This window comes from Bos javanicus, chromosome 4 (assembly GCF_032452875.1).
Source record: "Bos javanicus breed banteng chromosome 4, ARS-OSU_banteng_1.0, whole genome shotgun sequence".
Taxonomy (NCBI): Eukaryota; Metazoa; Chordata; class Mammalia; order Artiodactyla; family Bovidae; genus Bos; species Bos javanicus.
In genome coordinates, this window is record NC_083871.1 from 113,526,702 (window position 1) to 113,553,452 (window position 26,751).

A 26,751-nucleotide genomic window follows, 5' to 3' on the forward strand; every position below is an offset into this window, starting at 1 on the left:
TGACTGTCTCACTAGTTTCTACATAGATTTCCAGCACCTAGCACAGAGTCGGGTGCAACCACCATTTGTTTGTATGACTGGCACCTTGGAAAGAAGTTTACCTAAATTATCTAACAACTTAGAGTTCAATAGGTACTCGCTTTTTTTTTTCTTTCCAGATGAAAACATTTGCTCAAGGTCATATAACCATTCATCACCAGAAGCAATTCAAACCCGGGTCTGTTCAACCCGAAAACCATGCAGTTGTCCACCACTGCGTGTTTATTAGACAAATGCAGTGCTGCTGCTTTTGGTGTAGACAAGTATTAAATATCTGTAGTGTGCTTGATGCAGTGGAAACTGGGAGTTTACAAAAATAAGACCCAATCTTACCCCTAAGAGGCCTAAGTCTGGGAGGACCTATTCCTATACACAGATTGTGAATTTGAATAGAGAGAGATGGATGTGGGGTGGGGTGGGTTCTAAATGCGTAGGATGGAAGCAGACAGCTTCAAAGTTTTTTAGAGGTTTATGGGGTTATGGGCCCACTTCAAAACCTGTGTCATGGAGGGCAAATGATCTCTCAAATGACCTAGGAACATGACTCAAGAAAGCCCCACCTAAATATGTCTTTTTAAGGGAGCTCAGGTGGTACCAGTGGTAAAGAATCTGCCTGCCAATACAGAAGGTGCAAGAGATGCACATTCCATCCCTGAGTCAGGAAGATCCCCTGGAGAAGGAAATGGCAACCCACTCCAGTATTTCTTCCCTGGAGAATTCCACGGACAGAGGAGCCTGGTGGGCTACAGTACCTGGGGTTTCTAAGAGCTGGACTCGACGGAGTGCTCTCGTGACTGAACAGGCACATGACTGAGAATGCACAAGCCATGCCAGGGCAGCGCAGTTTCAAGGGAAGGGAGCTTTTTTTTCAAGTGATCAGGAGAGTAGCTAGATGTCTGAGGATGATGGCAGGAAACAGGTCCTCAGGCATCAAGGGTTGGGATGGGGTGACTGGGGAAAAGGATGAAGGTGAGGGAATGTGATCAGGGTTCCTGACTTCCTGAGAAGTCATTACTTGTAAAGGAAATGCCTGGTGGTGGGTCCCCTAGAAACATGCCTGCCCACTGCTTTGGAGCAAAGGGTGAGGAGAGGACTGAAGTTCAGGGAAAGCCACAGAAGTGACCTTAAGGGGCAAGGACAAAGTGAACTTGCCCATGGCTCCTTCCCGAGTCCCTCAGGGGGCCTGGTGGGAGCTGAGTCCTTGCTCAGCAGGGCATGTGAGGGATGGCCCCATTGGAGGGGTCAACATGCTGCTAAGAGGACCTCCCCTTCTAAAGAGTCCAGGGTTTTTTTCCCCCCTCCTTCTACAATTACAAAGTATTAAATTATCAAATTTAACAATGAAGAGATATTTAGGTTTTTTAAGGTGAAAGTTATCCTTTACTTTCCCCCACTCCAGCCCCCCTACCCCCACCCCCCCTTGTGGCTTTTCTCTCTGCATCCAGTAAAGAGTGCGGGGGTGGCCTTCCTGACATTTTCCCTGTGCCTTCACAAACACGCATGTGCAGCCTCCCTCTTGTTTTCCATCAAGGGAAATAGGATCCCAGATGTGCTTCGTTGTTTTCCACCCTTGAAGCAGGCTTGGTCATGAAATGTCCATCTGGAGGAAGTCTTTCACTCTGTTGAAAGAGGGAGCAGGCCAGAGAGTGGAGATGACTTTCCCACTCACAGCCAGTGGCAGAGCGGAACTATAACACAGGAATTCTGTAAGTCTTGGTTGAACTTCCTCCTAGGTACTCTAGAAAATAAGATGACGGAGACTCTTTAAAGGGTTGATAACCTAGTGATGGATAGGGAGGCCTGGTGTGCTGCAGTCCATGGGGTCGCAAAGAGTTGGACATGACTGAGAGACTGAACTGAACTGAACCTAGGGATGTCTGGCCACTGGGTAGGGTTTTACACTTTACAAATGCTTCTGTAGACCATAGAACCAATTAGGGTCCTGCAAAAACCCAGGGTCTCTCAGGATCTTCAGGGGATTATTTCCAGGACTCCCCTGGATAGCAAAATCTTTGGATGTTGGAGTCCCTTCTTTAAATGGTATTGCATTTTCATATAACCTTACTCACTCATGTCCTCTTGTATACCTTAAATTACCTCTAGATAATTATAATACTTAATGTAAATGCTATATACAGTTGCCTGCACCCGGGAAAATTCAAATTTTGCTTTTTTTGGAACTTTCTTTTATTTTCGCCTGCATATTTTCATTGGGCTATTGGTTGAATTCACGGACGTGGAATCGGCAGATGTGGACAGCTGACTGTAACTAGGAAATTATTAACTCTTACAGATGAATAAGTCAAAGTCCAGGGACAGAAAGTATCTTTTGTTAAAAAGAAAACAGAACAAAACTGCAAACGAAGACTGTGGCAAAACATAGAATCTTGGGCTCCCGGTTCCTCTTGTGATATGAGGCTAAACAACAGCTGAGCTCGCGGGCAAACGCTTAGTAGACAGTTGCTGACTGATTAGAGTAAGATCCAACGGTTTAACAGTAAGGTTTGTAGGAAGTCTCAGAGTGAGGCCCTGGCTTTTCTCTGTATCAACCTCATGTCCCAAAGGCGGTTTCTAAGCAGTTCCAGACAGAGTGTGCCCGTGGGAGTTGCCCTAGCTGGCCGGCCCATTTTGAGCTGGCAATGAGGAATTTTATTGACTTTATAAAGGAGCATTTCCTTCCGATCAGGGTGGGTAGATGAGAAAATCCTCTCTTCTGAAGGACTAAGACCCTGCTTGGCCATCTGAACGCTGCCTCTAAATCAGCAGTCGCACTCCACTCAGGAAAGTTAATTCTTTGTTTCCTCAACTGCAGGGCGAAGGGTTGGATTTAATGATGTCTAAGTCTCTCCTGGAAACCCCGGGGTCGTTTATCACGCACTTACGACGTGCCTAGGGCCGCGCGGGTGCGGAGGCCGATATCTCTCTGGTCACACGAGACGCGAACATCTCTCTAACACCTGGTGAGCTGTCGTGCAAAGTGCCACCACCATGATACATGCACACTCGAGTGTGAGCATTGGAGCGGGCTCTGTGTATCTTTTTTTTTTTTCCTCCAGATTCTGGCTCCTACGGCGGTGCGGGGGCGCAGCTGGCGTCGGACCGAGAGTGGCCCAGCGACTGGAACGGTTTCAGAGCGCGCGTCTGCGGGGCAAGGACCGGGAGGGGAGAGTTCGGCGGATGGGAGGAGCGGGTGCTGCGGTACCGTCAGGTCACCAGTTACCAGACATCGCCTTCTTCCCTCCTCCCCCACTGGGCGATCAGAGCCCGGCGCCCGCCGGGCGGCCAGAGCTTTAAAGTCCAGCTGGGCCGGAGCTGGATTCACTGGAGGCGGGGTCAGCCGGCTCGTCCCAGCCATTGGCTCTGGAGAACAAAGGGGCCGCCCCGCAGGCTGCTCCGATAGGGCTAAACTGGTCATCTGAGACGCTCAGCCAATCAGATGGCGGGGCGGCCCCGGGGATGGCCGGGCCCGCCAGCCAATCAGGGGTACGGGCCCGCCCCGCCCGTCCCGGGACTGGCGGGGGCCAGGGGAGCGCAGTGCCCAAGTCGCCCCGGGGTGGCAGTTCCCGTTAACCTTAGCCACAAAGTCAAAGGTATTTATTCCCGTCCCCTCCCTCCGAGTCCCTCTGAATCTGGGCGGGGAGGGGCGTGCGGAGGGACGGGCCGTGTCGAGGGCCAGCGCCCGGCTCCTCCCGCGCCGTTTACACCCAGCCTCGGGCTGGGGGCGGCCTCCGGGGTCCCTCGAGACCCCAGCCCCTCGCGCTCTCAGTCCCGAACTTTCCCCAGCCTCGCACAGCTCCCCGGGAAAAACGGGCTCGGGTCGTGCGTGGAGAGGGGCTGCAGGCCGGGGCAGAGCTGGAACGGGGGGCGTGAGAGCTGGAGAGGCGGGGAGGTGAGCTTGGGGTTGGGGGGACTGCCCCTCGGCCTCCCCTGCCCGCCTCTGGGCGCGCTCTGCCAGAGACGGTCCCGATGTTTGGGAGTGATGCCAGCCTCCCCCAGAGACCGAGTTCCTGCAGGGGCGGGAACCCCAGTGCTCGCCGCAGAGTGACACATAGTAGGTGCTTAATAAATGATTAAATGAATGGGCCCGAGCTTGGGGGCGAGAACAATGAGAGGGAAGCACCACGGAAATCGAAGGGGCGTGTGTGTGTGTGTGTGTGTGTGTGTGTGTGTGTGTGTGTAGGGGTCTCCCCGAAACCTCCATTCCAGGAAGACCGGCACAGGAAGCCAAGATCTTAGTGGGGATGGGGGTCGGCGCTGGGGGTTTCTTCCCTCCTGAAGGTGGAGATGCGGTCCCGCTCCAGCCCTTTGGGAGGATGGAGCCTGGTGCGTGCTTGGTCCTCCCGACCTGGGATGGGGTGTGGCCAAAGCCCCGAGGCAAGGCCCGTGATGGCCAGACTCCACTATGAGGTGTCCATTTTGGGTCCCAGGGTTCATCTGTAAAATGAAAAGGTTAGAGGGTATTAGTCTCCTTTCAGCTCTAAGGTTCCCTGGTTCTGTGCTTCTAATCTGTTTTGGACTTACGTTTCTTTTATTTAAATATTCCTTTGTTAACATTTATATTAATGGTTTACAGCATGCTGGATCTTGTGCCGGGTGTTGGGGAGAGAAAGGCTCCCTGTGTTTAGATGTTTACAGTCATGCTTTTGAGACAAATTATATTATTGTACCATGTGGATGGTACTGGGTTGGGTGGGTGCACAGGTTAAAAGGAGAAGGTCCTTGCTCTGAGCCTGGTGAATCCACACGGGCTTCCTGGTGAAAGTGATCCCTGGTTTGGTCTGGGCAGAGAAGAGTTGGGCAAGGGTATTCCAAGACTGATGACAGGTGTTCCAGACACAGCAAGGTCAGGGAGCTGCATTTGGGGACAGTGGGGTAGGTTGATGGTGCAGTGAGAGGTGCTCAGAGGCCAGATTTTAAATGGTCTTGGCAAAAAATTTGTAGAAGTACCTGAAAGTACTGGGGACCCGCTGAAGTTTTTAAGCAAAGGAGTATCATGTTTAAACTGAAATTTGAGGAAAATTGCTCTGAGTCTGGATGGTGGATGGATGGGAGAGCAAGGTGAGCTGTAATATGGGTGCTGCTTCCAGGTGAGCTGAAGCTTGTAGCCATGGCAGGTGTTGGAGGTATTAAAACAGCACTAGTACGATTTAGTGGCTTGTGAACTGTGAGGGCTGCACTCTGCAGTAGTGAAAGGTGGTGAGAGTTTTGAGAGGCCTGGAGAGTCCCCCCTGGAGGGGCAAGGGATGCCCAGGGCAAAGTGTATAGCTGGTCCGTGCACCCCTTGGTGGAAGCTTACCCCCTTGGTGAGGGGTAAGCTGTGGAATCTCAGGTTTCCTAGGATGGGGTTGGCCTGCAGGAAAGTAGCAAACAGGCTATGCAGAAGGAGACCTGAGCTCTAACTCATCCAAAAAGGGGAAACACTCCTTATCCTTGTCATGCTCCTGTGAATACAGCGCGGGATTGGAAAAGCGTTTATGAATTAAAATGTGATAACACTTCCAAGTACTGTTAGCAGCCGGTTTCATTCCTTGTCTTCGGTCAGGTAACTGGGGTCCCGAAATCCTGGCAGGCTCTTGAGTCTTGGGCTGGGGCAGAAGAATATGTGTGCTGCTCTGTCTTCTGAAAGGAAGTGGGCAAAAACTGGCAGTGTGGATGCCATGGGCGGGGGCAGGCCTGGGGCGGGCAGGCGGGGAGTGGGGCGGTCCCGGCAAAGGTCGGGCAGGGCTGGTGGGGCAGGAGTCCCAGAAGGCGGGCCCTTGGGGACTGGTGTGGGGTTGAACCCGGGACCTCTGGGAGGTAGGTGGGCGTGACGGGATAGGTTCCCAGGGGATGTTGAGACTGAAGTCCCTAAATTGGGCTGTTCCTATCAGGGCAGCCATGAGGTACCATTCTGAGGTCCAGCTGAGGAGCAGGGAGCGGGTGATGGCCATGCAGCGACCTAAAAAGAACTTTTGCACCTCGTGAACCTTTCCCAGAGTCCTTTCGCAATGTTTGCCTGCACTGCTTGGTGGACCAATTCTTCGCAGAGGACCAAGAGTGATTTCTGTTTGCAGATGGAGACAGAGGCCCAGGGAAGGAGACTGGCTGGTCCAGGGCCACCTGGCTAACCAGAAGCAAGCCGGGTCCCCAGGTCTCAGGCCTTCCGGTCCTAGGCTCCTCCTTCCTACCGCCTGGTCTCTCTATGGGGTGCCGGCCTGCCCCGTCCCCTTGCTGCCTGCCTCGTCCCCTCTCCTGGGACTGAGGACCATGGTGTTTGGGAGTCCAAGGCCTGAAGATGCTGGCGTAGGAGGAGGGGATGGGGCGGCACTTAGGAGCCGTAACAGTAGGCGGTGCAGGGGGACACCTGATCCAGTGGTGAATAGACCCCAGGAATGAGGGTGGAACAGGGAGGGCGATGAGACAGGGAGATGGGGTGGGGGCCCTGGAGGGGCTTGGGAGGTGCTGTGGGACTTGTAGAAAGATGCTGGGCATGCCTGATGCTGGCATGTGGGATGGAGGCAGGCCTGCAGGTGGGGGCGGAGGTGATGCTCACGTGGCCTGGCCTAGTCTGCCTGCCTGTCTGTCCTCAGCACAGGGCCCTAGAAAGTGGGAACAGCAGTTGTCCTGCCTTTTTGATATCATTTAAAAGCCACTTGTTGGGGATTGGTTTGCGTGTCCTCCTTGGTCATAAACTCTGGAGGAGAGGGAGGTGGGTCCTGGGATGGGGGTTCAGAAAGGGTGCTGATTATCCAGGGGCCAGCCAGAGCCCATGCCCAGGAACCAGGCCTCCTGTGCAAGTGGCCTGCCTGGGATCGGCTTTGGAAGAGGGCCTGGGGGCTGTCTCCTGGGAGACAGAGGCTGGACGAGCCCCTTTCCCCCCAGTAAAGTCGGGGTGTGAGGTCCTGGGGCTTGCCTGAGCTGAGCCGGTGGAGTGTCCAGGGCTCTTTAGTCCAGCCCCCTGCCTGGCTCTCAGGCCCTGCCCCACTCAGGCCGGAAGAGACCATCCTCCCGGCTCAGCCTCCATCTCCTGGGAGAGATGGTACCTGGAGCTGCTTTGTGGAGCCTGGCTCTGCAAGCAGCCTTGCCCCTGAGAGCTGTCTACGCCCTGCTCCCCTGGGAGGCCAGCTCCCGTTGCTGAGCAGAGCGTGGGGTTCCTGTGTGGGCTCCGGGGGCCTCTGGAGACTCTGAAGCCGCTTAAAGAGGGCCAGTTTAGAGTGAGCCGGTAGGGAGGGTGTCTGGGGAGAGGGCTCAGAACCTTTGGGCGTGGGTTGTTCTCAGGCCCCGGTGATGGTAGAGAAAAGACGGTTTACAGGCTTTTAGGAAGTTGAGTGTTTCCCCACCTGATGTTGGCAGCAGACCCCCAGAGCAGGTGTTTTCTGTCACCTTCACCACTGGGAACCCAGGCCGAGAGGAGCAATCATTTGCCCAGGGCAGCGGAGCTAGAACTCAGGGCCCCTGTTTCTGGGTCCCTGCGTGCCTGGGCCTGAGTAGGGGCAGCGCTGGGAGCAGACTGCAAGGGGCAGACTCGGAGGCTGAGCTTCCCATGGGAGTGGGGGCGGCCTGCTGTCGCCTCCAGACTGCAAGGGGCAGACTCGGAGGCTCAGCTTCCCATGGGAGTGGGGGCGGCCTGCTGTCGCCTCCTGGCTGGACCCCTCCAGCCTGGCCTTGAGTCTCGGGCTGCCCTGGCCTGCTGGGCCCAGCCTCATCTTCTTTCTAGAGCTTTCTGCGCCCTTCCAGCTTCTCCCTGTGCTGACTGACGCCACCCCTGCCCTCAGCTCACCCCACAGGCAACCCAGCAGGTGACTGTTCCCTATTGCTTCCCAGCTCCCTGTGGCCTCGGTGCCCCCCGAGTTCCGTTCCTTGGAGCAGTGGACCTGGAGGGCTGGTCGTAGCTCCCGAGGACACTTGTGTCAGCAGGGAGTCACAGTGCTGGAAGGGTAGTGACTTGTGCTCATGCGGTCCACGGTGGCACACTTGTCTCTCAGTGGATCTGTAGTTTGTGGATTTCTTCATATTTCAGTTTCTCTGTACTTTGCATGTGCAGTTTTGCAAGCGTTCTTGTATGTGTGAGTATCTCTGCATTTCTGTATCTTTAAACTTGTGTGTAGTCAGCCGTGTTGGATGTGAGATAGGATTATGTCCGGATGAGTTTGTGTGCATTGAGTGTTCAGATCAGTTTCTTCTCATGTGCCTATGATTGTATTTTATCAATATCCTTTTAATTGAAGTATAGTTGACTCACAATGATGTAACTTCTGCTGGACAGCAAAGTGATTCAGTTATACATATACATACATAATAAAGAAGGTATATATACATGCATATATATACATTCTTTTTTTACTATTTCCCACTGTGGTTTATCACAGGTTATTGAATATAGTTTCCTGTGCTCTATAGGAAGACCCTGTTGTTTATCCATTCTCTATATAATAGTTTGCCTCTGCTAATCCCAAACTCCCAATCCATCCCTCCCCCGATGCCCTCCCCCTTGGCAACCACCTGTGACTGTAAACCTTAAATGAAATATCCATTGATGTGCACTGAACTCCGTTTTCCAGGCAGAGGACATCGTTAGCTCATCCTGAGGTGTCTGTCATTTGTGATGAAGCCCTGGGGCCAGGGGACCCACCCTGGTCAGTCCTCCCATTCCATGCACTCATTCAGTATAAACTGAGCACCTTCTCCATCTCGGGCCCAGGCAGGCAGGACCCCCCCACCCCCACTCCCTGGAGCTTTATATCTCGAGCAGAACTTCATGAACTTGGAAATCTTCTCTTCCATTGGATGTTATGCTAGCTCTAGCCACATGTGGGCATTGAGCACTTGAAACGTGGCCAGCATGATTGAGAAACTGAGTTTTTAACTTAATTTATAGACACTTAAATAACCACATGTTAGTACAGGGGCCAGACTCCTGAACGAGGTCCTGGTAGCTTAAGGTTTGATGCATCCCTCACCTTCTCTTAGAGACGGCGTGGTTCAGGGGAAGGCACGGTCCAGGAGAAGGCACAATGGCTGGGATGGGCCAACCCACCTGGCCTATCCCAGCTTGTTAGGTTCTGGCTGCAGCCTTCCTAGCTGTGTAACCTTGAGCAAATTGCTCAACGTCTTGGAGCTGGAGCCGTGTATCCTTAGGATGAAGTGGGCGATGCTTGCTGAGTGCTTGGTACACTGTCTGTCTCCCGGTCCCTAATGAGTCTTGGCTGGCCAGCCCCTCTTTCTCCCAGAGCCAGCTCAGTACCGAGGTGTCCAGGGAACACCCCCTCCCCAGTGAATGAGGTAAGGACAGACAGGGTCTGTGTGTCCCCAGAAGACTCTGAGAGCACATTGTCAGGGTGGAGGCTGGCTGGAGCCCGCGAGCCTTTGCCCATCCCCTGCCAAACACTGGCCTGTGCTCCTTGCTGGGGGTCTTGACTGCTGGTATGAGGGCAGGGGGGCAGTCAGCTTGATGGGGAGAGTACCTTGAGAAGACTGCCCCCTGTCCACAGTTTCCCATGGGGAGGGGTCTGGGCAAAGCCAGCAGTGGCTGAGGATGAAGACCTAGGTGTGGCCCTGGAGGGGAGCCGGCCTGGGAGCTGGGCTTTGGCTGAAGTTTGGGTGGTGCCACCCTGGAAGCCTCAGTTCCCGGTGGAGGGCACGTGGCCAGTCCCGCTCCACTGGTGACAAAGGCCACACGAGTTGCCACCTGCTTCTTCCCCACCTGGGGCCTGAGTCTGTGAAGAGAGCTGTCCTGGGCTGGTGGGGAAGATCCAGGGCCCTGAGATCAGGCGGATGTGGCGGGGTGGCCTGGACATGTCCCCGCACTGCCCCTTCCAGCCCATGGGCTTTGTCCAACAATGGCCACTGAGCGCCTCCCCCTCCTCAAATTCCCGCTGAGCCCAAAGCTCCTCTGTTACCTCCCCTGTCCCCCCAGACTGCAGGCCCTGCTGTGGACCACAGTCCCTCATCATGTGGCCTGGCGGTTGTCATGGCAGCTGCCCGAGAGGCCTTCCCATCCCGGGGCTCTCGTCCCACGGGGGCCTGACCCAGAGCCAGGGCCGGGAAGGGGGAGGCGACAGGGCCCTGAACCGAGACCTGGCCCTGGTGGGTGTCCTGCCCCCAACGGGACCTGCCAGGCCGGGAGGGGAGAGGTCATCAGAGGCCAGAGTCGGGGTGCTGGTGGATGGGGACCAGTCCCCTCATGGCCGGGGTGTTCTGCTCACTGGGTCCCTGGGCATGTCTCCCTCCAGCCAGCGGAGCGATGTGTCTCGTGGGTGAGAAGGAGCAGCCAGTGCCATGTGGCAGGCTGAGGTGTGCTGTGGCCTTGCCGTCCTGGAAAGATACCACTGCACACTGGGCCCTTCCAAGGTCTGGCCATCTCAAGGGTTGGCCTGCAGGGCTCCTGTCGGCCTGGGTTCCAGACACATCCCCGCTGAGTACACAGGTGGAGGTGGGCCCCCGAGACACAGCCCCTGTCTCCGCTCTTGTTCCCTGTGCCTCTCCTCCTGTGCCCTGCCCTGTCCTTTCTCCCTTCTTCCCCTCGGCCCATGAGGGTCCCTTCCTTCCATTTCCACTTCTGGTCTTTGTTGGACCATGAGCCGCTTGGTGACTCCCTGTGAACTGGTCACCAAGAATCGAAGCCCTTCTGCCATCTGAAACTATTTTGAGTTCCTGGATATCTCCTAAGACACAACGGATCAACCAGGATAGATTTGATTTGGCTGGAGAGGCCTCAGTTGTGTTGTGTAGGGGTTTCATGAATGAAGCCAAGACCCACCCACTGTCCTTGTCCTGAATTGTGGCCTGAGCCTCCACCCTCCATCTGAGATTCCCTGCGTTGAGGTGACCTCCCTGTTCACCAGCAGTCTGAGTCTCCTTGGGCAGATGTTGAATCTCCAGTTGGTGAGAAGCTGCCCCACAGTTCAGGGCCCTGGATCTTTCCCACCAGCCCAGGACAGCTCTCTTCACAGACTCAGGCCCCAGGTGGGGAAGAAGCAGGTGGCAACCTGGAGGGAAGAGGTGGTGCTAAGGCAGGCGCACCAGCATCCATCAGGGGCCCTGAGGCCCTGTTTCTTCTGCACCTCAGGCAGGTTTCAGCATCTCTGAGAACCCACAGCAGGAGTATATAACAGATTCACGTGGGAGAAATAGAATTAAAAACAAAATCTCCTTCCTACCCTGGAAAGCTCTGCACCAAGATAGAAGAGAAAGAAACAGTTTTATTACTGGATAAGCATTAAGCCAGCAACATGCACGTCACAGGCGACACACTAAAAGACTGCAAAGACAGAGAGAAATGTCATGCTACCTTATAGCCCAGCAGATGCGACCCCACTACACACGTGTTCTCGAGGGAAAGCATAACCGGTTCTGGGTGAAGGGACCTGATAGCACCATTCGTCACACAGTTTCCCCTACATTCACCTGGAATTGGCAGCCACCCGGGAGAGCTAACTGCCTTCATGCAAAGGAAGCACACACTTCCTGGATCTCGGGGAGGATGGGAGGAGGTTTGCATCTTGGAGCGGGGCACTGCTGAGCTAGGCTCCTACCTTCCATGGGAGGGGACACTGGCTGCTGATCCCTTGACATTTGCACTTCGAAGAGATGGCTCCAGGTCCTCGAGAAAGGGTCCTGGCAAGAGACTGAGTGAACTTTTCAAAAGATTTACATATACATTGAAGGGGGAGAGAAAGGGCTTCCAGTTAGATTTCTAAAGAAAAGGAAAGAAAGGGGAGGGAGTCTCTTTCTCTTTTCTCAACAGGGAGACAGACTTTTCTATCAGATTTGTATTTCCCTGACACCCTTGACCCCCCACTCAGATTCCCAGCCTGGGTCCCTGCCCCAGAGTGGCTGCTGGGAGGGGAGGGGACTTGGGAGAGGGAAGTGGGGAGGCCGTCTGGGGCCTGAGGTGCAGAGCATGTGGGGGCTGGGCCCCTGTGCCTGAGTGGTGGTGGAGCCCAGGTATGTGGGGCAGAGGCTGGGGCCCACTGGGAGTGCAGGGAGGCCAAGGGGCTACTGGCCCAGGAAATGAGATCCGTGTCCTCAGGAGGGGCCACCCACAGCACCACGGGGCAGCTGCTGTACCTCTGAGTGCCCGCAGCTGGCAGCCTGTTGGTGCCACACACGGCTGTCTGGTGCCAGCCCCCGACATGGACGTGTCGGGGATAAGCAGACAAGGAAATACCCTGTCGGATGGCGGAAGTGTCGGGGAGGAATGGGAGGTGGAGCCAGGATTGTGATTGTACACAGGGTCTCCAGGGAAGACCACTCAGAGCTGGTGACCTTCGGGCCTGGAAGGGGCAGTGGCCACACAGGGACCTGGGAAGGGGGCACCCCAGGCGGAGGCGACAGAGCAGCAGGATCCTGTCCTGATCGTGTTCCAGGCACCAGATGAGCCAGTTGGGAGATGCTCCAAAGACCCAAGCTTAATGCTCACCGTGAGCCCAGAGTGGTGGGTGAAGGACCAGGCCACTGGGACCCAGGTTGGCCGTGTGTGTGTTCCCATGCTGGTGGGGGGGATGGCAGGGAGGCCCCAGGAGGGTTTTTCACTGGGACATGGATGGGGGCTTTGAAAGACAGGGGGCTGGTGATTTTGGAGGGTCAGTTCTGCCCCCCCTGCCAGGGTGTCCTCATGCCCATAAGGGGGGGTCTCTAGAATTAAAGAGTTTCCTGATTCTCACGTGTGGCCTCCTGCATCCCTCACCCTGCAGGTGTTGAGAGTGTGGACATCAGAAGCCCCAGGACCCTGCCCAGCTGTGCCATCCAGCCACCTCCGTGACTGGGCGCATGTTGAGGGGTTCAGTTTTTTCTTTAGAAAGTGGGAATTGTACACATTTTACCTGCTGAGTAGCTATATACGCGCTATGAAAATTCTTGCACATTTCAATGGAAGCCATAGGTAGAGAGACGTGAAAGAGTGGGACTGAGGACTTCCCTGGTGGTCCAGTGGCTAAGGCTCCTGCTTCCACTGCAGGGAGCACAGCTTCCATTCCTGGTTGGGGAGTTAAGATCCCACATGCTGTGCGATGTGGCCAAATTAAAAAAATAAAAGGGACCACCCTGTGTGAGGTCCATTTGTCCATTTGTCTCGGGCCAACCCTCTTCTTCTGCTTCCATCCCACCCACAGACGGCCGGGCGGGGAGCCAGGCTGATGCAGACGGACCTCTGGGGATGGAGAATGGCCTGGCTGGCGGCACAGGTAAGAGCATGTGGGCAGGTGGGAGCCCCCCGCCGCCTCCTCCCCTGCCCTGTCCCTCTGCAGCTGAGCAGGGCTTGCTGGTGGCCAGTAGACCCACAGTCTGGGAAAGGATGGAGCAGATACAGACTAGGGGGCTAAGAGCTGGACAAGCCCAGGCCCTGCTTGTCAGGCATAGGTGCACACACATACACACGCCACATACATACACACCCCACATATACACACCACCACATACCCCGTTAGTGCTAGATCAGGGAGTACACCGTGTTCTTGCTGGTCGTGTACTGAAAGCCAGAGCTCTGGGGAAGACACGTGGTTAGAACAAGCAAGCCCTGCTGTCTGTCTGTCAGGAGAGCATCTCCAGTTCGGTCCATGAAAGCTTCCTGGGTCTGTCTCAGCTGATGCACTTAGAGCCGGTGGTGGTGGTGGGAAAACACAGCCATTAGTCCTGGTGTCTCCCGGGCAGGGGGCGGGCACCACTGAACATGGAAAGTGCCCTCTGGAGACCCCTCCCCAGGTGCCCGCTTCCTGCTTCCAGGATGGAGCAGCCCCAGGTCTAAGACCCGCTCTCCCAGCCTCTGCAACAGGCCCTGCAGAGGGTGCGGCCGGGCTGATGGGAGCTCTGAGCCTGAGAGAGGGGACGGGACCTGGGCACTCTGCCCGTCGTGGGCACAGTGACCAGGTTTCTTTACCTCCTGTTCCCTCCAGGGGAGTTGTCCCGAAGGCCCCAGAGCAGCCCCCGCCCCCAGGACAATTACTACGGTGGACCTAAGGTGAGACAAAAATCAGGCAACAGAATAAGAAAGAAAGAAAACACTGGCTCACAGAGGGCCAGTATGCTCTATGACACTCTTCTGTTCTGCGACTGAGTCCTGACACCTGGCAGTGAGCTGAGCCACCCACTTCCAGTCTCCCCACCCGCCCAGGCTGTCACTTTGAATGCTGAGAGCACTCGTGTGTGTGTGTGTGTGTGTGTGTGTGTGTGTGACGCCGACATTAAAGTAGTTACAGGAAAACCTAGGGCAGATGGTTCCAAACGTTTTAGCTGAAGGGCTCCTTTTTTTTCCCCCCAAATTTTAATTTTTTAACACCAAAAACATTGTGCATTGGGGTATAGCCAATTAACAATGTTGTGATATGTTCAGGTGAACAGTGAAGGGACTCGGCCATACAGATACATGTATCCGTTCTCCCCCAAACCTCCCTCCCATCCAGGCTGGCACATAACATGTAGCAGAGGTCCATGTGCTGTTCAGCAGGTCTTAGTTGGTTAGCCATTTTAAATATAGCAGTGTGTCCATGACCTTCCCCAAAGTCCCTAACTGTCCCTGCAGGACCCTCTTGCCCACATAAACTAATAAGGGGGATCCTAATTCAGACACGAGCAGTGGGCTCCACCAGGCTTTCTCTGCCCATACGGCAGCTCCTCCACCAGGAAGAGGTGGGAAAACCCTGGGGCCTGGGGACCCCTCGGGCCGCAGCCTTCCAGGCTCCCACGCCTGCTGGCCGGGCTGAAGGAATGACTCTTCTGGACGGCTGAAGGTTTGAACATAATTGAGACTTTACCTCTTTTAAGTACCCTTTACTTTTTTATTTGTATTTGAATGTATTTTTAAAACCGTGGTGAAACATACAAAACATGAAATCTACCACTTTGCCCCCTTTGGAGGGTACAGTTCAGTGGCACGAAGGACATTCACGTAGAGGCACAGCATCATCACCATCCATTTCCTGACGTGTCCCGTAACGTCAGAACCTGTACCCATGAAGCGACAGCCCTCTGTTCCTCTCTGTTTCTTCTGAACCATGAAGACGTTTTAAAAATGATGCATCTTTATGCTGACTGAGGAGCAGTACCCTTGGAACTGGCAGGCAGAGGCCTGTTTCCCTCTGTGTCAGTGTCTGATCACTAGGGGAAGGTGCCCGGGATGACCGAAGTCCCAGAGCATGAAGGTCAAGGGTCCATACCCACCATCGCGGGCTTCAGGGCCTCCCCATACAACTCAGTCATGTGTGCCCCCCCAGGGCCCTGGAGCAGTGGATTCAGGCTTTCAGGCTCCACTATACATCTGGCTTGGAGGGTGAGCCTTCTGAGGCATCAGCCAGCGTGATGGATGTTAGGCTACGTTTAATCAGGGAAAGGCAGTGGCTTTTGTGGGGTTCTGGGGGCATTTGTGGGCTTCTTTGGCAGTGTGGTGTGGTAAAGAATCCACCTGCCAAACAGGAGATGGGGGTTTGATCCCTAGGTCAGGAAGATCCCCTGGAAAAGGAAATGGCAACCCACTCCAGTATTCTTGCCTGGGAAATCCCATGAACAGAGGAGCCTGGTGGGCTATAGTTCTCAGGGTTGCAAAGAGCTGGACACGACTTGGCGACTGAGCATGCACACATGGGGGCATTCATGGGTGCCTCGTCACTTGGGGACAGTGGTGCCCCTCTGACCTGATTGTACTTTGGATTCACTACCCAACCACCAATCTGGACAGCCAGGCCTGTCAAAGACGTCCACTGGCCAACAAGTCAGTGCATCTAAGAGAATGTTTTATAATTGATGAAACTCATTACACATGTGTTTTTGATTGCTGCCAGTACACAATTTAAATCACTGCTTTCATTTTCAAATTACTACTCCTGATAAAATGATTTCTCACAAGCAGCACCTGGGGAGGACCCATGGCATTGCTTTGCCGGGAGGAAAGCTGGCCCCTTACGGGTGCTTTCTGTAAGGGAACCCCCACTTCCCTCCCTCGCCCTACCACCAGGGTCACCACATTGGTTTCTATGCTCTCGTGGGGCCAGTGAGGCTGTGGAGTGGAGCAGAGCTCTTTGGCCTCAGAACTAAAGGCCACTGGATTAAAGGGAAGGTTTTCTCTTTATTTCCTAAGATAGTTAAAAGATGTACAAACTATAATGTTTGAATTTTTATGAGAATATTCAAATAACACATACAAAATGCAAGTCCCCTCTGCCTGTCCATCTATTCCTGCTGTGGTCCATATCACCTGCCAGGTGACCACCATCGTGGGTTTGGTGTAAACTGGCCCGGATTGAGCATGTGAATATCCACAGAGAGGCATGGCTTTATTTTCCATAAATTGGAGCATACTTCTGATACTGATTTTTAATGTGTCATTGTTTGTTTTCTCTTAAAATCTTTTGGAAATCTTCTCACATGAGCACATATAGCTCTTTTCAGTCTCTGCACAGTTCCCCACATTATGAAGGGAGAGAACATTGTATTAGATTGTTATTGATAGGTAATTTTGTTGTTATCCTCCTTTTTGCTTATTACAAATAGCACTTCAGTGAATATACTTGGACATTCCTCTTTGGACTCACATGTATTTCTTAGGATAAATACCTAGAGTGAAATTGCCGGGTGGAAAAGGTGAAGGATTGTTGTTCAGTTGCTCAGTCAGTGTATCAGTCATGTCTGACTCTTTGCGACCCCATGGACTGCAGCACGCCAGGCTTCCCTGTCCTTCACCATCTCCTGGAGTTTGCTTACATTTGCATCCATTTAGTCAGTGATGCCATCCAACCATCTCATCTTCTGTCATCCCCTTCTCCTCCTGCCCTCCATCTTTCCCAGCATCAGGGTCTTTTCCAATGAGTCGGCTCTTGGCATCAGGTGGCCAAAGTATTGGAGCTTCAGCACGAGTCCTTCCAATGAAAATTCAGGGTTGATTTTCTTTAGTATTGACTGGTTTGATCTTCTTGCAGTCCAAGGGCTCTCAAGAGTCTTCTCCAACACCACAGTTCAAAAGCATCAATTCTTCATAAAGCTTTCTTTATGGTCCAACTCTCACATCCTTACATGACAGAAAGATAGAACACATTTATAATTTTAATAGGCATTGTCAAGTTATCCTCAAAGAGTCTGAATTCATTTATGCCCCCAGCATATCCATGTTGTGCTTATCCTCCTGTGTAGTTTTCACGTGTATCATGAAGTCAGGATATTATTAATTTCTTCAATATTTGCTGGAGTGATGGGTGAAGAGATGCTACACTGTTATTTGGCACTTGTTAATTACTAGTGATGGTAAGCCTCTTTTCATCTATCTATAGAGGTCCTTTAAGTGAAAGTTGCTCAGTTGTGTCCAACACTTTGCAACCCCATGGACTATACAGTCTATGGAATTCTCCAGGCTAGAATACTGGAGTGGGTAGCCTATCCCTTCTTCAGGGGATAGCTGGATAGTTCGATTCCCAAGCCAGGAATCAAACCAGGGTCTCTTGCATTGCAGGCAGATTCTTTACCAACTGAGCTATCAGGGAAACCCCCTTGGTCTATTAATATTAATCCTTGGTCTATTATGTATCTGCATATGTGTTCTCCTAGACGTGCGCTATCCAGTAGGTGGCCAATAGCCACATGTGGTTATTTAAATTTAAGTTAATTTAAATGAAAGAAAAGAAGTTCAGGTCCTCGGTTGTATTCGCTACATTTCAAGTGCTCTGGAACCATGAGTGGCTAGAAGCCACATGTGTTGGGCAGCTTGGATGCAACAAAACATTTTCACTCTTGTGGAAAGCTCTGTTGGGAAAGGCTGCCCCAAACAATCATTTCTACTTGACTCATATGTGGGACTTCTGTCATACAGGTGTTTTAAATTTAGTTTTTATGTTTTGCATCCTATTTAAGATTTTCAATTACTTCTGGATTCTAAACAAATTCTCCTAATTCTTCTACTACTTGTATTTGCTTCTTTTAAACCAGCACTTAAATCCATCTGGAACTGATTTTTATAAACCGTATGAACTAGAAATCTAACTTGAATATTTCCCCCAAATAATTAGTTGGTCCTAAACTGATGGCACCCCACTCCAGTACTCTTGCCTGGAGAATCCCATGGTTGGAGGAGCCTGGTGGGCTGCAGTCCATGGTGTCACAAAGAGTCGGAGACGACTGAGCGACTTCACTTTCACTTTTCACTTTCCTGCATTGGAGAAGGAAATGGCAACCCACTCCAGTGTTCTTGCCTGGAGAATCCCAGGGACGGGGGAGCCTGGTGGGCTGCCGTCTATGGGGTCGCACAGAGTTGGACACGACTGAAGTGACTGAGCAGCAGCAGCAGCAGCAAACTGATGGGTAGGCCAGCCTTTCACTGTTGACTTGGAATGCTACTGTGTATAATGCTACCGTGTATCACTTATCAAATATTTCTGTTCTCTTGAGCTATCTGTTGGTTATGTGTATTCAACGCTTATAATTGTTTTTAGCTTTTCTTTCTTTTTTTTTTTGGTGGGAAAGACCCTCACTCACAGCCTCACCTTACCTGGCAGACTATGGAGCAGCCATGTCAATAACAACTGCATCTGTCAAGACTTCTTAAAAATGGACTTTATTTTTTAGATCAGTGTTACATTTACAGGAAAAAGTGCAGAAAGTTCAGGGAGTGCCCTATGCCCCCTCTCTCCAGTTTCTCCTATTAAAAAAAATTTTAAGATTTTTTTTTTTTAATGTGGGCCATCTTTCCAGTCTTTACTGAATTTGTTACAGTATTGCTTCTGTTTTATGTTTTGGTGTTTTGGCCCTGAGGCATATGGGATCATAGCTCCCCAGGAATTGAACTTGCACCCCTTGCATTGGAAGGTGAAGTTCTAACCCCTGGACTGCCAGGGAAGTCCCCATTTTCTCCCATTATCAACATGTTGCATTAGGGTGGTGCATTCGTTACAACTGATGCACCTTTATTAATCCATTTTTATTACATAAAGTCCATAGTTTACCTTGGGGTTCACTCTTTACGTTGTGCATTCTGTGGACAAACGCTTAACGTCCTATACCCACCACTATAGTATCATTCAGAGCAGTTTCACTGCCTAAAAATCCTCTGTGCTCTGCCTCCTTCATCCCTTCCCCCTGATCCTTCAACCCCTGGCAGCCACTGATCTTTTTTTCACTGTCTTCGTAGTTTTGCCCCTTCCGGAATGTCATATAGTTGGAATCATACAGTGTACCTTTTCAGATTGGCTTCTTTCACTTAGTAATATGCATTTACATTTCCTCCGTGTCTTTCCATGGCTTGAGAGCGCATTTCTTTCTATCGCTGAATAATACCCATTGTATGGTACACCGCTGTTTATCCAGCCCCCCACTGAAGGACATCTCTTGGATGCTTCCGAGTTTTGACTGTTACAAATAAAGCTGCTGTAAACATCTGTGGGGAGGTTTTTTTGTGTGGACGTAAGTTTTCAACTCCTTTGGGTAAATATATAGGAAAATGATTTGCTGGATTGTATTGTAAGGGTATATTTAGTTTTGTAAGAAACTGACAATAGTTTCTTCCGAAGTGGCTGTACCATTTTGCATTCCTGCTAGCAATGAGTGAGAGTTCCTGTTGCTTCACATCCTGGCTAGCATTTGGCGTTGTTGGTGTTTTGGATTTTAGCCATTCTAACAGGTGTCCGGGGATAGTATTTTAGCTTTTAATGTTGCATAAGCCAGATTCTTCCTTTATCATTTTTAGACTTTGTGGGTGACTTACTACACAGTAAATTTTATTAATTACCTAATTAAGATTATACTGAATTTGAACGTTGGTTTGGAGTGAAAAGCTTCTTATCTAGAAATATGATGTACCTGTTCTTTTATTTACATTTTTTATTCATTCAGTAAAGTAACAGTTTTCTTTATGTTTTGCTTATAATTAGGTATACTTACAGTTATTTTATTGCCATTTAAAAAAGTTATGAATTTTAATTTTTTTAAGCTGGTAGTTTTGTTGAAACTTTTTATTTCTAATACAAACTTCATCAGTGGATTCTCATGCAAATGATAGTTATAGGTTAATAATAATCAGCAAACGACGGCTTTCTCTTAATCTCCAATATTTATATATATCTTTCTTTTTTCTCTTTGTTCCTAACTGGACTAGGCTTCTAATCTTTTGCCTTTGGTTATTACATTTGCTACAGTTTCTAGTGCAACTCCTTTGTCAACTTCAGGAAATTACCTTATGTTCCTAGCTTGCTAAGAGCCTTCTTCCTTTCTTTTTTCTTTTTCCCTCCCTCCCTTCCTCCTCCTAACTTCTTCTCCTTCTTTTCCTCCAGAAATGATGTTGAATTTTATTGTGAGCCTTTTCCACCTCTATTGAAATGGTTCAGTTCAGTTCAGTTCAGTCGCTCAGTCGTGTCCGACTCTTTGCGACCCCATGAATCATAGCACTCCAGGCCTCCCTGTCCATCACCAACTCCCGAAGTTTACCCAAACTCATGTCCATCGAGTCGGTGATGCCATCCAGCCATCTCATCCTCTGGCGTCCCCTTCTCCTCCTGCCCCCAATCCCTCCCAGCATCAAAGTTTTTTCCAATGAGTCATCTCTTCGCATGAGGTGCACAAAGTACTGGAGTTTCAGCTTCAGCATCAGTCCTTCCAATGAACACCCAGGACTGATCTCCTTTAGAATGGACTGGTTGGATCTGCTTGATGTCCAAGGGACTTGCAAGAGTCTTCTCCAACACCACAGTTCAAAAGCATCATTTCTTTGGCACTCAGCTTTCTTCACAGTCCAACTCTCACATCCATACATGACCACAGGAAAAACCATAGCCTTGACTAGATGGACCTTTGTTGGCAAAGTAATGTCTCTGCTTTTGAATATGCTATCTAGGTTGGTCATAACTTTCCTTCCAAGGAGTAAGCATCTTTTAATTTCATGGCTGCAATCACCATCTGCAATGATTTTGGAGCCCAAAAATATAAAGTCTGACACTGTTTCCACTGTTTCCCCATCTATTTCCCCTTAAGTGATGGGACCAGATGGCATGATCTTAGTTTTCTGAATGTTGATCTTTAAGCCAACTTTTTCACTCTCCTCTTTCACTTTCATCAAGAGGCTTTTTAGTTCCTCTTCACTTTTCTGCCATAAGGGTGGTGTCATCTGCATATCTGAGGTTATTGATATTTCTCCTGGCAATCTTGATTCCAGCTTGTGCTTCTTCCAGCCCAGCGTTTCTCATGATGTACTCTGCATATGTGTTTAGTATTTAACAAGTCAGTGTCATGAACTGTGTTGAGGCATCTTTGTTTTCCTGGGGAAGATCCAGCAAAGTCATGATAGGTTGTTCTCTTAACATTGCCAAACTTGCTTTGCCAGTATTTTTGCTTGTTTTTTTACATCTACTTTCAAAGAATGATAAACCTATAATTTCCTGAGTACCGCACCCTTGCCTTGTTTGGGGTCATGTATCATGTAAGTTTCCCCAGCACATTCCCCACCCCACCCCCCTTGCCTGCCTAGTCATGGTCATGGTCTATATAAGCTGGGAACAGTCCTTCCCTTGAAGTTTTAGTAGAATTTGTTTGCACAGTTAAGTGACCTGTTACCCACTTTTGAGGTCTAACTTTAGCTTTCTTTTCAGTCTCTTCTATGTTTATGCAGACATGGTTTCTACCTCGTCTTGAGTCAGATTTGTTAATTTATTTTCTCACAAAATCCATTTTACATAGGTTTTTCAAATTGATATGTCTATACATAGGTTTTGGGGATTCATCAGAATCCTTTCTATATCTTTCTGTTCCCTTTATCCTGTAATCTCTGCTTTTGTCTGTGTTGATTCTTTCCTCTTACTTCCTTTGGGTTTGTGTCACTGTCTTTTTAAGATGGGCACCTGTTGCTTAGGGTTTCTCTCCTTTGTTCACAGTTATTTTTTTTTCAACTTTTTTTTTTTTGGCTGCACAGCATGTGGAGTCTTAGTTCCCTGCCTGGGGATCAAACCCATATCTGCTGCTTTGGCAGCATGGAGTCCTAACTACTGGACTGCCTGGGAAGTCCCTGTTTCATCTATTTTTATAGGCCATAAACTTTTTATTGACATATAACACACATAAGAGTGCACAGGTCTCAGGCTCTATAAATTCTCAAAGTGAACATGCCTGTGTAACCAGCACCCAGATCCACAAGGAGAACATATATATATATATACACACACACACACACAGAAAACACAGAACATATATGTATATACATATATATACACACATATATATGTGTATATATATATATATATATATATATACCCTCTGTCAGGGACATTAGTCTTAACTCTAACTCATCCTTTAGTTGCCAGCTTTTGACCTCTGTATAAATGGAATTCAGATAGCCTGTATATGTGGTGTCTGTAGCAGACTTTTTCCATCATGGCTTATGTCCAGCAGCCTGGAACCAAAGTGTCCGGCAGACCTGAGTCTGGTCTAAAGGGTGGGTTAGGAACAGAGTGTGCCGCTGGTGTGTAGGCTTCCTTTAGTATAGGACAAGGCAACACTTAACCTGTTCCGGGTCCTGAGAGCTTTCTGGCTGGCTTTCTTGTTCTTGGTTTTGTTGAAGAAAGGAGAAGTTGCCAAGCGGGTGAGGTGATCATGCACCACAGCTGTTGCCCGGGAGCCACCTGGCAGTGATGTCAGCCTTGGTTGCCCAACCTCTGGGGTACTGGGCATGCACTCACCCAGCAAGCGCCCAGCATGTCCATCCTCTTAGGACGAGAACCATATGTTTTGAAACTTGGCCACTTTCTGCTTGCTCCCTAAGTCAGAAGACTCCCCTGGATTGGCTTCTTTATCTTCTTAGACTCTCCTGGGCCTCAGGGTAGAGGAGGCGGGCAGCGATGTGTTTGACACCTGCAACACGCTCCGTTTCTTTCTTCTCTGCCCTCCTGCACATTCCAACTCCTCTGACTTTATTGTCCTTCCCACTCTCCCTCGTCTCTCCTTTCTCCTTTCCCCCATTTCCTCTTCTCCCTTTACTATATTCCGTCTGCATCCTTTTCTCCTGTCCGGTTTTCTACCCTGCCCTACCCTCCTGATGCTCCCTGCCCCCCACCCGCCCTTTCCCTCCATCTTAGGAGCACAGCACTCACCGAATGACTCTCCCTGATCTCTCTCCCTTTGCCTCCGGCAGGAGATGGGCTGGTGATGAAGATCAAGCAGGAGAAGCCAGAGTGGCTGCTGCAGACGCAGGCCGCGCTTTCGCAGAAGGATAAGGAGAACATTTTCCGGCCTCGTCGGGTCCCCCCGCCATGCCAGACGGCGGCGGGGAAGTCTCAAGCCTGGGGGCACCCGGACGAGACTGGGGGTCCAAGGTGGGCCCCTCCCTCTGAGCAGGCCGTGGGGCGGGCAGGCCGGGCTCCGAGGGCGGCCTCCGGCCCCCTGAGCCCGGCTCTTCCTGCTGGCGAGGGTCACTTCGTGTGCCCGGACTGTGGGAAGAGGTTCAGCTGGTGGTCGTCGCTGAAGATCCACCAGCGCACGCACACGGGCGAGAAGCCGTATCCGTGCGGCAAGTGCGGCAAGAGCTTCAGCCAGAAGCCCAACCTGGCGCGCCACCAGAGGCACCACACGGGCGAGCGGCCTTTCTGCTGCCCCGAGTGCGCCCGGCGCTTCAGCCAGAAGCAGCACCTGCTCAAGCACCAGAAGACCCACTCCCGGCCCGCCACCCACCCGTGCCCCGAGTGCGCGCGCTGCTTCCGCCACCAGGTGGGCCTGCGCATCCACCAGCGCGCGCACGCGCGGGACCGCCAGGGCCCCCGCGCCGGGTTGCAGGCGCTGCGGCGGGACACCGCAGCCCCCCGGGGTCGGCGCCCGCGGCCGGGGCCCCAGAGGGGGCGCCCCGAGTGGGCTTGGCTGGGGCTCGGCCAGGGCTGGTGGCGCCCGCCCGGGGCCCGGCCCGCCGCCCCCGGCGAGCCACGCCAGTTCATCTGCAACGAATGCGGCAAGAGCTTCACGTGGTGGTCGTCACTGAACATCCACCAGCGCATCCACACAGGCGAGCGGCCCTACCCCTGTCCCGAGTGCGGCCGCCGCTTCAGCCAGAAGCCCAACCTGACGCGCCACCTGCGCAACCACACGGGCGAGCGGCCGCACCCCTGCGCGCACTGCGGCCGCCGCTTCCGCCAGAAGCAGCACCTGCTGAAGCACCAGCGCACGCACCAGCCCGGCGCCCGGGCCGCGCCCCGCCCCGGCCGCGCCGCGCTGCGGGCCTACCCTCGCGCGCGCCCCGCCGCCCCCGCCCAGCCGCCGGCCCAAGTCGTCCCTGGCCTGTCGCCGCCGGCCCGGGGCCCCTCGCCCGCCCGGGGACCAGGGGACCTGCCATGGGGCCGGGCGCGGGCTGGGGCGCCGGGTGAGCCACGTCAGTTCATCTGCAACGAGTGCGGCAAGAGCTTCTCGTGGTGGTCGGCGCTCACCATCCACCAGCGCATCCACACTGGGGAGCGGCCCTATCCGTGTCCCGAGTGCGGCCGCCGCTTCAGCCAGAAGCCCAACCTGACGCGCCACCGGCGCAACCACACGGGCGAGCGGCCCTACCTATGCGCCTCCTGCGGCCGCGGCTTTAGCCAGAAGCAGCACCTGCTCAAGCACCAGCGCGTTCACCTGGGGGCTCTGGCGCCCACCCTCAGCGCCAAGGGAGACGCGCTCTAGTGAGGCTGGACCCACGCAGGCCCGTGGGCGGGGTGGGAGGAGGCTTGCCTGGTGCTTGTGGGCGAGTGACCAGGAATGGTGGCGCTTAGAACTGCAGGGGCTGAGACCCTCTCCAAAGGTGCCTTCCTCAAGGCTCCGAGACCTGACAACAAATTCCTGGAGCGTCCCCAAAAGGGGATCGGGAAAAGTCCCGGGAAGGGCCGAAGGCAGAAATAAGATCACATCCCACACTGTGGAGCCTGGATGTGTCCTTCCTTGGAGGTGGGACCCCAGCTCTCAGGCATTGAATGAGGGGGCTGTCGGAGGCCTTGGGTGAGATGGCCCAAGTGTGGACTGGTCAGCTGTGGCCGTCCAGGGTCAGTCCCTGGGGGGGAGTCTCAACAGACTGAGCGATACCCAGAAGGGAGCTAGAAGCAGCAGCTGGCGAGGGGCAAGCATGTCCCCAGTGCAAGGCCAGCGCCCAGCACTTAAAGGCCACTCAATACATGTGTTAGGAAGGCGTGAATGGCTTGATGGCCCTCAACCCTGAGTACCCCACTACCCTGGGTGCTATCCTGGGCGGCCTGAGCCTAGGACTGGGTTGTGTGTGTATGATGGTCACGGCTGGGACTCGGAGGGTGGTCTCACTGGGCTTTGGCTTCTTGGGAAGGGCCCTGCAGAGGGAGAGCGCCCAACGTGCTGCTCCCACTCGGTGGATGCTGCCTGGGACCCTTATTGATGCTGATGTCACAGAAGAGAGAAATGAAGGACTGCCTGCCTCACGTGGTCTCCTTGTCCTTTTTAAGCTGCCCTCCTGAACTCCGGGTTCCTGTGTGCTCGGAGGGATCCATTTGTCCCCCACCCGGGCCGGGGCAGCCAGTGGCCAGTTCTTGCTGGGGGTGGAGGGAAGGATTCTCTTCCCCCTTTCCCTAAGACAATTTGATTGCTTCACACATAACCCCCTCAACCTCTAGCCCCCCTGAGGTCACTGCTCACACCCTTCCAAAAGCAGAGTCATCTGGGGCCCTAGTGCTAACAGAGAACCCAGGGCTCCAGCCTGACTGTGGCCTTGGACCAGGTCTTCCCACGTGGGAGAGGAGGGAATTGCAGAGGGGGTGGGTATGGGGTTGGGGAAAGTGGGAGGGAAAAGGGGGACCCTAGGATGATTCTGTAGGAGGAGCTCTGCCTTCCTGCCTCCCAGGGGCCCACCGGGTTCTCCCTTGAACTCAGACAAGTGTGACCTTCTCTGGGATCTGTGTGGTCACCCTGGCTTCCGGCCACCCCTCTTTTCAGGTTTTATTTAATCCCTTTCATCTGACAGGAGCATCACAAAAAGACATGGAGGTGATCCAGCTTCCCTGGGTAACACAATGCTGGGGATGGTTAATGTGCAGCCAGGGCTGCTGACTCGTGGTCCCGGCCTTTGATTGCAAACCACGCTGTGTGAAACCTCATGAATGGGCGAGGTGTGTCCATCCGGGAGTTCAGCTCTGAGGACCAGCTGGAGGCCAAGTCAGAAGAGTTTCCCTGGGCAGCCTCTCTGGCCCTCCCCAGCCCCAGGAGCTCTGCTGTCTCCCTGTGATGTCCTGCCCTTCTCCTGCAGTGCCTCCCCCAGCTTGCCCTGCTCAGGGAAACCGGGCGCCTGGGATCCCATCAAAACCCACTTTAATGATGGGGAACTTGCTTCCTCAAATCCTGAGGCCAACGCATGCAAGCCCTCCTCCTCCAGGAAGCATCCCAGAGGTACCATGTCTGTGATACTGAAGAGATCAGCTGGGCAGGAGTTTCTGTACAATGAATGTGTTACCATTCACAAATGTCCTGTGTTTGATGATCAGATCAATCAAACAGCTGTATTGGTAGGATTTGGGGTTAGTGAGGTTGGTTGCAGCACCCCATCCACTGCCTCTTCCCCCCACCCCCGGCCACCAAAGTCATGAGAATGAATGCCTGTTCACTGACCCCAGGTGACCACCCCCTCACAAATGGGTGCTCTGGGTCACAATGGGGACAGGACCAAGTCCGTCAGACCAAGAGTAACTGAGGTGCAGGTCCCATTGGCCAGGTCAGGATGGTGAGATGGCAGAGCACTGATTTCCTAAACAAGCCTCTAGTGTGCCAGACACTGTGTCAGACCTCAGGGACGGTGTG

General features: G+C 52.6%; 1 protein-coding gene across 5 annotated transcripts; it reads left to right on the forward strand.

Annotated features, from left to right (window-relative positions):
- The first annotated feature begins 1,478 nt into the window (after positions 1 to 1,478).
- On the forward strand, positions 1,479 to 25,382 carry ZNF775 (zinc finger protein 775). 5 transcript variants are annotated; one of them, XM_061415073.1, is made up of 4 exons: positions 1,479 to 1,745; positions 3,096 to 3,629; positions 13,131 to 13,202; positions 23,108 to 25,382. In XM_061415073.1, exons 2-4 carry the CDS (start codon positions 3,476 to 3,478, stop codon positions 24,619 to 24,621), a joined length of 1,740 nt encoding a protein of 579 aa, XP_061271057.1. In that variant the 5' UTR covers positions 1,479 to 1,745; positions 3,096 to 3,475; the 3' UTR covers positions 24,622 to 25,382. The 5 variants fall into 5 exon arrangements, with proteins under 5 accessions (XP_061271057.1, XP_061271059.1, XP_061271058.1 ...); XM_061415075.1 differs by lacking the exon at positions 1,479 to 1,745 and adding an exon at positions 12,253 to 12,485 and having other exon boundaries at positions 3,553 to 3,629; XM_061415076.1 differs by lacking the exons at positions 1,479 to 1,745; positions 3,096 to 3,629 and adding exons at positions 4,004 to 4,090; positions 12,253 to 12,485.
- Positions 25,383 to 26,751: the final 1,369 nt, after the last annotated feature.